The sequence below is a fragment of the Patella vulgata genome, chromosome 8 (assembly GCF_932274485.2).
Source record: "Patella vulgata chromosome 8, xgPatVulg1.2, whole genome shotgun sequence".
NCBI classification, from domain to species: Eukaryota; Metazoa; Mollusca; class Gastropoda; family Patellidae; genus Patella; species Patella vulgata.
The window spans coordinates 40103435-40119366 of NC_065886.2; the positions used below are offsets into that span (position 1 = coordinate 40103435).

At 38.8% G+C, this 15932-nt stretch overlaps 1 protein-coding gene across 1 annotated transcript; it reads right to left on the reverse strand.

Annotated features, from left to right (window-relative positions):
* Nucleotides 1-7957: 7957 nt before the first annotated feature.
* Nucleotides 7958-14026, reverse strand: LOC126830034 (phospholipid-transporting ATPase ABCA3-like). Its single transcript, XM_056102678.1, is given in 6 exon segments — nucleotides 7958-8647; nucleotides 8649-8828; nucleotides 9483-9511; nucleotides 9513-9654; nucleotides 10403-10590; nucleotides 13579-14026. Coding segments are annotated over 6 exon segments (1161 nt in total). The 5' UTR covers nucleotides 14017-14026; the 3' UTR covers nucleotides 7958-8463.
* Between the last annotated feature and the right edge of the window lie 1906 nt (nucleotides 14027-15932).

Here is a 15932-nt window from a genome sequence, read left to right on the forward strand (position 1 = left end):
AGGTGTCACCATAATATTATATAAGAGACATTAAAATACGAGAATATCATTTCACAAATTTTATATGCGATTTAGAATACCATTAAAAGAAGGGGGCAGGGTGTCACCAAAATGTAAAGAGTACATTAAAATACAGAAATAGCATATAACGAATATTAAATGATAATATAATTTTACAATATATTTCCACAAACTGAATTTCACAATATACCGAATAATCTGTCGCACCTGTGTCTGTTGGTCATATCGACCGATAGACACAGGCGCGGATTTAGAGAGAGGGGGTGGGGGCGTGAGACAAAGTCCCCTCAGACCCAGTCCAAAAATACATATACTATTCAAAAAAAGTAGGGGATATTTGATTTTTAAGTGTTATTAAAGTCACCTAATGAAACTGACGAAGAAACAAATGACAAAATGAAATGAAGTTCACATTCATCGATTTATTCCAAATGATCGTTAGACTAAGTAAGGCACAGACTGACCATTATAAGGGTAAAATGATACCCGGGGTCAAACAGCAAAGTTACCACAGCATCACAACCAAGTCAGTAACGGGTAAATCCTCCTCTGTTTGCCAAACAAGCATTGATCCGACGTGGCATACTCCTAATGAGACGTCTAAGGTCATTTTGGTCCAGATTGTCCCATTCCTGTTGCAACGCAGCAGCAAGTTCTTGGACATTGGCAGGACGTTGTTGACGTTGACGTAACCTCTGTCCAAGCATGTCCCAGACATGCTCGATGGGGGAGAGGTCGGGACTCAGTGCTGGCCAAGGTAATGTGGTGATGTTCTGTTGTTGGAGGTAACCTGTAACGATCCTGGCCCTGTGACATCTTGCGTTGTCATCCTGGAAGATGAAACGGCGGCCATGACGTCGTGCGAACGGCACAACATGGACTGCCAAGATGTTGTCCCGGTAGTACTGGCCTGTAACACGCCCTGCAACAACATGTAAAGCCGTTCTTCCAGCAACAGTGATGCCTCCCCACACCATAACAGAACCACCCCCAAAACGATCATGTCTGATGACGTTAACGTCTTGGAAGCGCTCCTTTCGACGACGCCACACCCTCCTACGTCTGTCCAAAAAATCAACAGTGAACCTTGACTCATCTGAAAACATCACATTGCTCCAGCGTCGATTATCCCAGTGTTGACGATCCCTACACCAACGACGTCTTGTCTGAATGTGATGATCTCTCAAACAAGGGATCACGCGAGGACGTCGGGCGCGAAGGTGACCCCTATGCAGTCGATTCCGAATCGTCTGGCCACTCACTCTCACACCAGTGTCTGTTTGAAGACGAGCGCTGATCTGATTTGCTGTGATGACACGATTTCTCAAGGCCAAGGTACGGATAAATCGATCCTGGGCTTGAGTTGTCGCCCTTGGTCGACCTGAGCGTGGTCTGTCCTGTACAGATTGTGTATCACGGTATCTGGACCATAGCCTGCTTATGACAGACTGAGAAACATTCATCGTCCGCGCCACAACCGCCTGTGTTGTGCCGATCTGTAGCATGCCAAGGGCACGTAACCTTTCATTTTGGGTAAGCCGACGCATATCAAAATTTGTTTTCTGGTCACTAAAACAATTAAACTGATGTTTCCACCCTGGAATTCAATGCCACAATGACTGTAACATTCAAAGTCAGAGTCGTGCAAATCTTGGGTTAGACCCCCATGATGATCCCAAGCATCACCTGCATTCCATGCGGTAGCTATTGGTGCGTTTGGGCGTCACATGTAACTGGAAATGTTTCTTCTGTTAGGTTCTATAGTGACTTTTTTCGTAGTCATTTGCATTTTTTAGTATTATGCCCCCAAAATCAAATATCCCCTACTTTTTTTGAATAGTATCTGAAATTTAACGCGCCTACGGCGCAAACGACTCAATTTCCATTTGTCATTTAAAATACGTATTCTGATGAGTAAGACTTCCATTGGTTGATTTCGTTGCTGTAACTCGTTTATTCTTTTACTCTAATTCCTGCGATTTGCATCTAGAAACATGTCTTTATTCGCGGATCATCTGATGTTCGTTTGGCAACGCGTTGTCCACAGAACATATTGTTTCCACCCAACGCCGGATTAACCATAGTGGGGGCCCTGGGGCCTGGAACATGTGGGGGCCCCTGATCACCGACCGCAGAGCTGTGGCCGGCCACCGCGAGCGCCAAAGTCGCGAAGCCCCGCAAGGGGGTCGGGGGGGGGGGGGTCTCCCCCCGGGAATTTTTCAGAAATTATAGCTTATTTCAACACTAACTACGATAACTCAGGTAAATAGTTAAAATACTGTACAAAGGTTAAAATGAGTGACAAAAACTGACTAACGGTCACAATAACCAGATAGGTATAGCTAGGACGAGCCGGTTACCTGACTGAAGTTCCAGTAGAATATAGAACATATACAAGCTTAGGGAGAGAGAAATGGGGTTTAACGTCCACTCGACACAAACTAGGTCATTTCGGGACTAACATATGGTTTAATTTTATTTACATAATTCGCTTGCGCGTAGGGGTCTTTAGCAGTGGGAGGAAACCGGAGGCCCCGGAGAAAACCCACGAGGTTGGACAGGCGACACTACTCCTTGCCACGTACAACCGGGGATTACAAACTTAGGATTAAAATAATTACATAATAATTTATATAACAATATATGTGATAATAACTTCACATTGAGTAAAAAACCCCAAACAAACACGAATTTAAGAAAAAAAACTGTAGCCTCGATTGCCATTGTTACGGTAGTAAACAAAGTCTCCATTGTCCATTTTTACGGTTAATCATAAACAGCCTTTGAATCGCAGATCGGATTCAAATCTGTTTAAAATCATACCCATCAGATGGCATCGAGAGTTGATAATGGTCTTGTCATGTTAATGAATGTCTAATCAATATTTAAGGCATAAAGAAAGACCTGCAATAGGCAGAATTAGCTCTTGCATAATGTATGTTTAAGCATAAACTGAAACAGTTAATAAGACTTGAAAGGCAGATTTGATTCAGTGTGCAAATTGATGATGCGTGTAAACGATTTTGAATATGAAAGAGGAGTAGACATTAATGCTGCACGACTAAATACTTTTCCTTGCATTCACATGCAGACATACATGTTAGTCTCAAAATGATATATTGTATTAAATCTTGTCTCTTTCATTTTACTTTTATTCTGGCATGTAATAACTCCTCTTGGTCCATAAACAAATCGACACTCAATTTGTCTATAAGTTTACATATAATCAACCCTTTTATATTTTACAGAGACTGGAACATCCTTATTATTATTATTATTATTATTTTATTATCATTACAGCATATTTATAGTGCACCCTTTCATATAACATGTTCAGAGGCACTTTACAAAGTGACAATGTAAATCACACATAAACAACAAGATTATGGGCATGTTAACGATTGTATACAGAGTCAGTTAAAAGCCTGATTAAATAAATGTGTTTTAAGTTGTTTTTGAAAAGAATACAGAGATGTACAACATCTTAAACTAAATGGTAGATTATTCCATAAAACAGGTGCTTGATAACTAAAAGAGCGCTGACCATAGGAGACTAGTTGAACAGTTTTGGGCTTTAAAAGTAGTTTATCTGATGTACGTAATGTTCGGCCAGGTGTATAAAGTTCTAAAAGATCTGAGAGGTAAACAGGAGCTAAATTATTTAAACATTTAAAAGTAAGTAATAAAATCTTAAAATCAATTCGATACCAGTGTAAATTATATAAAACAGGAGTTATGTGGTCACATTTCTTAGTTAAAGTAACAAGTCTAGCCGCAGTATTCTGTACTTTAAGTAATTTATCTATAAGCTTTAAAGGTAAACCAACTAAAAGTGAATTAAAGTTATCTAATCGAGAAGTGACCAGAGAATTAACAAGTGACTTAGTGGCCTCTACAGTTACAGTTACGTATTTTACCTATATTTCTAATATTAAAATAGCACAATTTACAAATATTATTTACTTGAGCTCCCATAAGCATAAAACTATCAAAGATAGCACCAATATTACGAGCAGAATAAGATGAAAATATATCACAATTACCAATTACAACAGGGGGGTTATCTTGTGCAGATTTACTTAATTGATGCCTTGGGCCTAATAACAAATATTCGGTTTTATCATCATTCAATTTTAGAAAGTTCTTTGACATCCATTTTCTAATTTCACTAATACAGTTCTCAAGTTTGAATTTTGATAAATTGAAAGAAGATGGACAATTAGGTGTAAATGAAATATATAATTGAGTATCATCGGCATACAAATGAAAGCTGAGACCACATTTTCTGACAATATCTCCTAATGGTGACGTATAGAGGGTAAATAAAATCGGACCAAGAACAGAACCTTGGGGAACCCCAGATGACAAAACAGATTCAGACGACGATTGGCAATTAACTAAAATACACTGTTTTCTACCCACAAGATAGCTCTCTAAAAGATTTAATGCAGAGCCACAAATACCGAATTTAAATTGAAGTCTACGTAGAAGAATGGAAGAGTCCACCGTGTCGAGAGCAGCAGATAAATCTAATAAAATTAAAAATGTACATTTTCTATTATCAATTTCCATTAAAATATCATTTGAAACCCGGGTTAAAGCTGTTTCGGTACTGTGAAATTGTTTATAAGCACTTTGAAATGGTTCATACAAACAGTTATCATCTAGATGGGCCTTTATCTGAGAAGCAATACATTTCTCCAATATTTTAGAAATAAAACTTAAGTTAGAGACTGGCCTGTAATTTTTAAAAACATTAGGATCCAGTGTAGACTTTTTAATTAAAGGGGTAACATAAGCTCGTTTGAAAACGTTGGGAATAGTAGCGGATGATATACAGGAATTAATAATATTGGTAAAAACTGGAATAACTTCGTCTAGACAGTCCTTAAGAACAGAAGTCGGAACAGGATCTAATGAACAAGATTTAGGAGCAGACGATTTAATTAGCTTTAAAATAAAAGATTCACTAACCAAGTTAAAATTTTCTAAATAAACAGAATTTTCTAACTTATCAAAATCATGAGCGTTAAAGTCAATAGTTTTATTTAAATCATCAAGTTCAGTTCGTATTTTCTTTATTTTTATTTGAAAGAAATCAGAGAATAAATTTGCAAGTTCAGTGTCATTATCATTGTCCGGGAGGATAGTACGCTAAGCATTATGGTCCAAAAGGGAATTCACAACTTTATACAGGTCTTTTTGTCTGTTTTCGCCATTTTCTATTTTATCAGAGTAAAATTTAATTTTAGCATCATCAATTAATTTATTCACATTGTTTTTTTTAAAGATTTATAAATCTGTTTATGGACATGTAGATTTGTTTTCCGCCACAGATGTTCAACCTTATTACGGTCCCTTTTGGCTTCTAAAATAGAATGATTAAACCACTGCGTATTGGGACGAAGTATTAGAGAAGTATTTAGCAAATAATGATACGAAAGAATGAATTTAGTAAATAATGATACCAAAGAATGAATTTAGTAAATAATGATACCAAAGAATGAATTTAGTAAATAATGATACCGACGAAAGAAGAAAACCTTACATGCTCAATATAAAGACATTAGTGTCTTTTATAAATCTAAAATTAAGAATCTGATTGTAGAAACTTAAATGTTATTTGTCGCTATTGCTTTCTTTGATTGCTTTTGTTGTTTTTAATGGTAATTATAATCCCCCCTGTAGACAATCGTTTACTATATTGACCAGAGTGTACTACTAAATGCCACGAATTTCAAGGGCCAACGTTAGTCGTTCGGTTGGGACGAAAATTCGAGGTCCCGTGTACACGTTAAAGAACCCCTCACATATAAGTCGGAGCAGAACAATAGAAAATTAAACACCATTTCATTTCATTTTAAAATGTACGAGAAATCTATCAAGAACTCTGACCAATATAGTCTTAACACCATATAATATAGAAGAATACCAAACCAACGAACGACAGACACAGGAGATGACAATATATGTCCATATTAAATGTTGAAAAATAAAAACATAACTATTTGTACTATAAATATATTTGTTTTAAGAAAAAGATTGTAAAAGTACATTATATGTGGAATATTATGTCAAAAATACATAAAAAGTGCCTAAAACGTAATAAAGGAATAAAACAGAAATACTTAAAGGGGAAATATGGGAGATTACATAAAGAGTTGACAGTTCTCACTATTATAGTCAAATTAATTGCTTCACCAAGATAATAGCTTTTGAATATTGGGTTAGTCTCGATCGTCATTACTAAAGTCGGTACGATAATAAACAAAGTTTCGATTATCCATTTTTACCTTTAATCACCCTTCACAAAATATATTCCAATCCGCTAAATATGGCAGACTAGCGATGGCATCGAGAGTTGATCATGGTCTGGATAAGTTAATTAATGTCAAATTAATAATTTAGATAAAATTGCAGACCTAAAGAAAGACGCGCAATAGGCAGACTTGGCCCTTGCATAAGTATGTTTAAACAAACGGTATAAATACGGTAGTTATTTTTACTCGGTCTAGTATGTTATTTCGTTATGCTGGACGATTGTTTAAAAAGATAAATCCCTTATAACAAAGCTTGGTAATTAATGACAGTCTGATCACTGTTTATGCTTTTAAACATGAATTCAATTCACTACGGTCATTCCATCTACACAGTCCATAGCCTATCGACAGTGAATTTGAACATCATGTTATTTTAAAGTGACATTCTTATATATACAAAAACTTTTTTTTATTGTTTTTACCCTTCGTTTTATTACCCCTTCATAATTTTATAAATAATCATAATTAACTCAACTTGTCCATAATATCATGTATAATATATTGGACGTTAAATTTAAATTACACAACAAAATCAACAACATCGTCGAGACGATCTGCTCCAAAATATTATATGGTGGTGCCAAAAGACCTCCAGTAAAAAAATAGCACTAGCTTGATACAAGGCTATTCAGACAACTCGGCCCAAAGACCACTCCGACCAAGACCACTCGGGCCAATAAAAGATAACTCGGACCAAGATTAGAAGACCACTTGGACTAATATTAGAAGAATTTAATAAAAGCTATATTTGTTACAATCCGTGCAGTTGCGAATCTCTAATATTGTATAGCTTTCTACTTAAAGTAATTAAAAAATAGACTGTAGTTTTCTTTACACCACTGTTCTCTGATTGATTCTGGATAAGCGACAAAATACGACAGCAAATGCCACGGCACAACGAGAACAGCACGTTATTCTGTCAAAAATACATAAAAATAACACAATAAAGCTTTAAAAAATGTATAAAAGACATAAAACTGAATAATAACAAATTCTTTAATAAACACTTATATATAAATATTGAGCCGGTTGTTTAAAGGTGCATTATGTAAGAGCTACATCTGCCTATTGCAGGTCTTGTTTGGGCTTCAAATGTTATATAAACTATTATTTAGACATTTATTCGCATGACAAGCCCATAGTCAACTCTCTAGTTCATCGGGTGGCTCTGATTTTTAGTAGAATAGGCCACTCCGGCCATTTAATGATTTAAAGTCTCGAATAACAAGTACCGTTATTGAGATAATAACAATTTTGCAACGCCTTGTCAAAACTTCAAATAGTGATAATTTCGCACAGAATATTCATTTATTATTATCTATCTTTGAACTATTATCTGTAGAAACATGGATCGTATATAGATGGACAGGCAACGAAGTCCCTTTGGTCCGATTCTCTGCCGCTCGTGCGAGATCTCAAATGTCAACGGTAAACAAAGCGACATTACGGGATTTTACACAGATTAATTTCTCAAACTCCTCCTTAGAATTTACGATATTCTTTTGCTTTCAAGGTAATTTTTTTTACTACGATAAGTATTTCTGTCCGGTAGTGACGAATTTTTCCAATTTAGAACTTTGATATTTTCAAATGCAGCAGTTTTCGTAAGTATTTTGATTTTTCTTAATAATCAAAATTCCCGTATGTATGAAACATTTTGAAAATATGAAAATGAAGTTCTAATATACTATTGTCCGGAATGATGATTAATTGTGCAGAAGTAAAAATTAAAAGAATGTTTTTTAACTGTGTTTTATATACGGTCCATGGTAGAACTGTCATCTCTTTATCTAAATCTTACATATGCATCTTTAACTGGGTAACTTATCACTGAAAAACATGCGAGCACTCGAAGTCTGTATTCCTACGAAAGATTAGCATCAAACTTCCGATATTTGTACAGGACTAGGATACAGGTTTCTAAGAATACTTAACGTATAATCTGGGGTTGATTCACTAAAATGTTATAAGGCATGGCTCCCTTAAAGCTGCATTACCACTATCATAACTAAGATCCCCAAAAAAGTCAAATCCTCTATTATATTCCTAGGGCAGTATTTTCCCCGTGCAGTGACACCGCCGGCTTTTTGATTTCCAAGAATTAATGATATTATTGGTTACCCTAACAACAACATATACGATTAAAAATAGAAGTTGGATCTTCACATGGTGGAATTTGTTTCCCAGCCAAAGACAGGAAAACTTGTTCTAAAGTTGTCTGATGAACAAAATAATCCTCTACTGAATATACGCCTTTCGATTCCTCCATTACATCAAATACACCTGCTAAAGGTATTCTGTTGGATAAACTGTACCAATGGACCAATGGGTGCGGTCAATCCATCATCTTCGTTGGTTTTCATTCTACAGATCAAAGTGTAGCCCTGACCGAATTTATTCTTTAAATGTTGTGGACTTCCTAAACACTTGAAACTTCCATTAACCATGATGGCTACTCTTGTACACAGAGCATCACATTCCTCCATGCTGTAGAATAAACGAGGTTTAATTAGCCACATCAACTACAAGAGAACATCGGTGACTTGTAAGCAACCCCCCCCCCCGCCCCCACTCACCTCCCCTCCTCCGACACACCCACCAAAAGCAATACTGGTTTAGAATAGGCAACCGAACCTTTATTAGCGAGAAGGTGTGTGGGGGCGAATGGTTAACGCGTCATTGGGTTTTCTCCGGTTTACTCCCACTGCTAAAGACTCATACGCGGAAGCGAATTATTGAAATAAGATGGAACCATATGTTAGTCCCGAAAAAAACTAGTTTGTGCCGAGTGGATGTTAAACGCCATTTCTCCTTCTCTTATTAGCGATAAAAAAAAGGGCAAGACAGCCTCATTAAGGCAAGTGCACATGGTGTGTTTTCGACCCGAAGCTGGTACGTGATAAGGAGCAGGGTCGCCTGTCCAACGTCATATGCCCGACAACCCCCCGCGCCACTGCAAGAGTCAAACGCAATTACTAAGATAAAATCTTTAACCATATCTAGTCCCGAACTGATCTACATTATTCTTATTAAACGTTAAACCCCATTCCCCTCTCTATTTCAAATGGCTTGACAACAAGGCATCTTGATTTCACTATCTTGAATTTATACACGTGTACTGATCGTGAATTGATTACGTACCTGTGTGACGTGAGTATCAGTGTTTTCCCCACTGGCTCTGACTTTAGATAAAACATTCCAGAGTTGACGTCTGGCCTTGGGATCAACACCAGTTGAAGGTTCGTCCAGTAGAATAAATCCTGGGTCACCAATTAAAGCAATAGCTGTACTGAGTTTACGTTTATTTCCACCACTGTAATATAATCATGTATTAATTTAGAAAATAGATATACATATTTTAAATCTATATCTATCTATATATATATTTGTGACTGTCGTTTGTCTGTCTGTCTGTCTGTCTGTCTGTTCGGGGTTGGCGGCTACACTAGGTCTGCCCCGAGTCTGAAATTTGGGGTATAGGGGTACCGCGGACCGGGGAGTAACATAGGCCAGGTGGCGTTAGTCTACCACTTCAGGTTTCGGAGTTATGACACCCGAGCGAAGCCGGGTATCCTGCTAGTATGGACATAAACACAATATACATATCTGGTGATTAAATATCTGTGGGATAGATCGGGTTTAACATCTTACGTTTTTCCATAATGGTTCAGCGAGAAGGACAAGTGAGAAAGAAAAATGGGGTTTAACGTCCACTCGACACAAACTAGGTCATTTAGGGACTAAAATATTGTTCAATGGAAGGAAACCGGGGGACCCAGAGAAAACCCACGAAGTTGGACAGGCAGGTTCCGAGTTTAACTCAGTTAAAAGACTTAAAAAATTAGAGAGATTCGGAAATTGGTCAATTGCTTATTTAAATAAAATTAAATATACAAAGATACACTATAACAATTGTAACAAAAACATTTCTTTTAACGTTAGCAGAGCACCTCTGTAAATATTCAAAATCGTACCCCTGCCCGCAAAATGCCACTCAAAACTATAATCCTCTCCATTTAATTAGTTGTCATACCGCACATTGTTTCTATATAACAACCTACCTATATGCTCGTGTTAATTTATTAGCATGTTGCGTCAACATCAATATGTCAATCAAACTATTAACCACGCCCTTTAGTTGGATTTCGGGTATCCCTTTCAGTCTTCCATACATATATAATGTTTCTACTCCAGTCATATGATCTATCAAAGCATCAAATTGTGGACAGTAGCCCATATTTTCTTGTACCTATTATAAATAAAAGCATTATTAGTTGTAGCCACACCAAAGGCTAATTTTGCTATATGAACAAAGCCCAGCTTAATCGGAGCGGGGCCCTAGGCCTGACTAGAATTGCGGGACCCCTAACGCGACGAAAAGATTATTTCATATTCTTTTGAATGACACGCATGCGTAACACACAATTAAACGGTCTGCAATACAAGAATAATTACATAATATACTGAGCGCCATGGAAAACGCATCACTTTTTTTTCTCAAATATTTTATTACTAGGTGGTTTTGTATGTATAATATTATGCGATACTATGAACTATTGTTTCTCACAATGCTCCTAAACGCAAAAAATATCGGCCCGTGTGCAAAAAAAAATTGCACGAGATGCACATGGAAAACCCAATATTCACGTGCAGCATTGTATGTGAGCCATTTAAAAGCATGTTTTGAACTTAATGTGCAGTACATGAACTTGAAACGTCAATCTGTCGTAATTTGTTGTTGGACGTGTGAAGGAATCGAACTAGAGATGCCGAGACTTACTGAAAATCAACGAAATGAAGCCATGGAAATGTCCCGGGCTGGCATGTCTACACGTGCTATTGCCAGACACTTCAATTGTCATCAGTCCACTATCGTAAGGTTGGTGGAACGTGTTCGAGTTACTGGATCAACACGTGACCGTCAACGTCCTGGTCCATAACGCGTTACAACCCAGGCTCAAGACCGCTACATCCGGGTCACTCATCTGCGTGACAGATTCCGCACAGCGACTCGAACAGGTGCAGCAGTCGTCGCGGTCCACTTCTGAAATTGCTTGTGGGTATCTGATGAGGATGAGGTTGTGCAGGACACAGGCGCACATGCTGATCAGGTTGATAGTGTCGGGGTGCTGATGCATCGTCGTCAAGAAGCAACGGAACCTTTGAGACAAAATTCCAAAGTAATTCTCCACGACACGTCGGGCACGAGACAACCTGTAGCTATAAATGCGTTCTCGTAGGACCTGTGACCGATGGGAGAATGGTTTCATCATCCAGGTTCGGAGAGCAAAGGCGTCATCCTCTACGAAGTGATAGGGCACTGGGTGGTCATCATTAGGGAGTAGTTATGGTTGAGGCACTCCAGCTCTGTTCTCTTCTACAGCATCATGCAGGGAACAGTTACTCCATGTTCCTCCATCCGACGCACCACCCTCTGCCCCAACATCCACATAGAGGAACTTGTAGGTAGCATCTGCCACTGCCATCAGAACAATGCTGTGGAAGCCCCTGTAGTTTTGGGGCAGCGCAGCACTTCGTCCTTGTAGACCGCGATGATGGCTTTACACACCTCGGGTATGAACTTTCAGATGGTACTTGCTTCAACCCTGAAGCTGTACTGCAAACTTGGATAGGAATTTCCAGTGGCTAGGAAGCGGAGGGTGACAGCTAGCTTGAGTCCAACTTGAAGCGGTTCCCTCATGAAGGTGGACTGCTTCTGGAGGCGAGGGGTTAACTTCTCAACCATCTCTTGGAACAGGTCAGGTGTGATTCTGAGGTATTTTTTTTTGTAGCCTCTTTGATCTTCCTTGTGGAGTTCAGTCAGTAAACTGTCATACTGTCCAAACTCTTGCCTTCTGGTCAACCATTCCCTGACCCACACTTTCCTTTGTGTCTTTCTTCAAGGTTGGGTTGCCTTTTCTTGCTCTTCTGCCTCTTCCAGCCTTTTTTGCCGCTCTTGAACAATGGCTAGAGCAGCTGCCAGGTATAGGCATCTTCTCTTCCCTGCAATGATTGTGTCTCTGACATTCAGCATGTTGTCTCTTCCACAGCCAATCCAAAAATGACCAGGGGTTGGGGAGGCCCCCTTTTTATATGGCGTGCCCAAGCCCACGACACCGTCCGAATTGCGTAAACTCGTCGTGCCAATGCGGGAAGTGCGTAGATAATGCGCAAACTATGCGTGAATTCGTCGTGCCAGTTCGTGTTAATGTGGACACTGATGGGCACGCATTCGTGAACTCGTGGTGAACTATGCGTGAACAGTGCGGGAGCCTCCCAGTTCGTGCCCCAAAATGGCACGACTTGCCACGACAAAATCGTGGTCAAAAGTCGTGCAAGTGTCAGCCTGGCCTAAGGCATGGGCCTTAGGGGCCCAGGACAAGGGGCCCGCAGATTAGGGGGGCCCGCGGTTCATGGCAAAAAGGGAAAAAAATTTAAATGCCACGCACTGGCACGCATCCTCCCGCATCGTCCCGACGAGTTCACGAACAGTTTGCGCGTAGTTCACGACCCGGTCGCTAAATTTTGTCGTGACCAAAATTTTGAACATTTCAAAATTCTCGTCCCGACATGGCACGCAGTCACGACGGGTTTACGCACACTTCGCGCCAATGCGTGCCACGGAATCGTGCAAGTGTCAGCCTTGCTTGCTGGGCTTTATATACGAATATTCAAGTACTGAAGGTCTTCTCCCGGTGTTTGAGCCCCGTTCACTCTTTTCGCATTGTAGGCAGTTGACCGAAAGTGTTATTTCTTTGCGTACGGAGCTGGGCGAAACTATTCCTAGGGCATTAACGGGGTGACATTTTAATGTAGGCCTTAGGCAGAGAAAACGACCCATTTGTGTCATTCAACGCTGAAGCACTATCAACCATTTATGATCGGAATCAGCGTTCATGATTGCAACAGACTCATAGAAAGCACCTGGTTGTTCTAGTTATAGGTCTACTTATATTTAGAAGGGAGCAGCGGTGACCCACCGAGTAAGGTACTGGCCCACTAACCAGGCGGTCCCGGGTTAGATCCCGGGTATGACTCGATTTTTAGCTACCTCTGAACGACTAAGCCCTCTTTCATCAGGAAATTTGAAAAACTTTCTCAGCCAACACTGTATCGAACCCGTGACACACCGGTTACGGAGTCAGCGCCATACTGACAGTGTGGACGGTAATAAGGGTTTATAGTAGTTAACATTGTGCATAAAGTTCTATGATATTATTTTTGTTATATAGCTAACCTTTTGAATACTTGATTTGATGTCGCTTGATTTCAAATAGGCGTTGCCACTGGTAACCATTACATCGCCCGTCAACATTTTAAAAGTTGTTGTTTTTCCCGCACCATTTTGCCCAAGAAGACCGAAACATTCTTTATCTGGTATGCCAACACTAATATGATCCACAGCCACAAAATTTCCATATCCTTTATAGAGATCGTTTAATATGAAAGAATCGGTGGGTCGATCCATATCCATATTTTGAATACGCCCAGCCTCGCTTGCTACGTCACTGTCTGTTTTTTGTCCACCGTGATATAAGAAGCCGAGATTTGCTGGTTCAGTGCTTTCTTGTTCGGGCCTAATAGAGTACCAAATCCTCTGTGGTACCCGACCTTCTATGCATAATGTGATGGTAGAAAATAATACAGATTGAATTGCCATGAAGAGAATGTACATTCCTATACCTGGACGATTCATGGAGAGATAACATACATGATCAAATCATTAATTTAAAAATATTGCGTTCGTATATAAAATGTTCAAACTGGAATTTAGATACAAAAATCATTAATAATTGTCCTATACGCCATTCTAACAGTGAATTCTAACTACGGGTGGACCCTGGATTTTCTACACCAACCAAGTACTGAAGTAGGCTATATGCAATTTTTTCTACGAGGATAATTTTGACTGGACAGCGGCGTTACCGCCTACTCTAATTTAAGCCTTGTACTTACCTTCGCTTTCTCTTTTAATTTTTATTAAAATATTGATCTTTTAAATTAGTGCAATGTACACAATTATTCCTATACAGTAAATTTGTTAAATTGTTTTAGAAATTTATGGAACTAATTAATAAAGAGTGTAGAGAAATGAATGGGTTTTTTTAACAATAAAAGTGAACAGAAATCAATAGCCCGCAGAATTATATGTAGCCTACCGGGGGTGGTATTTTTTACCGCCGACCACCGCCGACTACCGCCGACCAATACTTTTACCGCCGACCTTCGTGAAATTACCGCCGACCAAATTCTTTTTTACCGCCGACCGCATTGTAATGACTTTCGACCGTAATATGATTACCGCCGACCAAATACTTGTTACCGCCGACCAAATACTTGTTACCGCCGACCAAATGCTTAATGATTCCTTGTTACCGCCGACTATATAAAATTAATGAAATCATTAGTGACAAATAAATAGATTTGGTTAAATACACAGAGTTTGATAAAAATATAGATTTTATTATATATAAATATGGTCGACAACCCTAACCCTAACCCTCGCACTAATAGAAGATAGGCCTAAAATGTTATTTATTTATAACCAGTAGCTGAAACAATGTTGATATTTTTTTTTATTTGCCCTTCAATATCTAAATTGTAGTTTTGTCCTTCCATATTCTTTAAAATATATATGAATGTTTTTTCGACAGTTGTACGTGATTACACCGCAAATAAAAAATAACATTCTTGTTGTATTCTTTTTTATAAAAAAAATAATAAAAAAAAACAACCGTAAAATAGTCGGAGGTAACAAGGAATCATTAAGCGTGGTTCCCCCTTGTCAGTGATGCAGGACGGAGGGCCTGACAAGGGCAGCTGTCTAGTCCTTCGGATGAGACGAAAAAACCGAGGTCCCGTGTATACATTGGAATGCATGTTAAAGATCCCTTGGCAGTTGGAATTTGCTCCCCGGGCAAAATTTCCCTCATAGCACACTGTATGGCGTATGCCCGTCTTCATTAGCCCAGTTTAGGAGCAGAACAGTAGGACGTTAAACCCCATTTCGTTTCATTTCATTTCGAATCATTCAGCATTTGGTCGGAGGTAACAAGTATTTGGTCGGCGGTAATTATATTACGGTCGAAAGTCATTACAATGCGGTCGGCGGTAAAAAGTATTTGGTCGGCGGTAATTACACGACGGTCGGCGGTAAAAAGCATGTAGTCGGCGGTAAAAAGTACCACCGCCCTACCGGTATTTTTATTTATTTGTTAATTATTTTATTTTAGGAAATTAGGGAATGAAAAGTGAAGAAAAATTAATAGCCTGTGTAAAATGTTGTATTTCTATTGACCGGTATTAATTTATTTGTTAATTATTTTTAGAAATTTGTGGAACTGAAAAAGTGAAGAGAAATTAATGGCCTGTAGAGAAATGAATAATTTTAGAACAACAACAACAATAAAGGAAATGTGTTTCCAGAATGAAAAAAATATTTATGAAATGAAATGGGGTTTAACGTCCACTCGACACAAACTAGGTCATTTCGGGACTAACATATGGCATATGGTGGGCAATTCCACGCTAAAGTAATACAATTAGGTGAAAAATTTATTTAGTTGATAAGTGGACAAAAAGAGTGTCTTA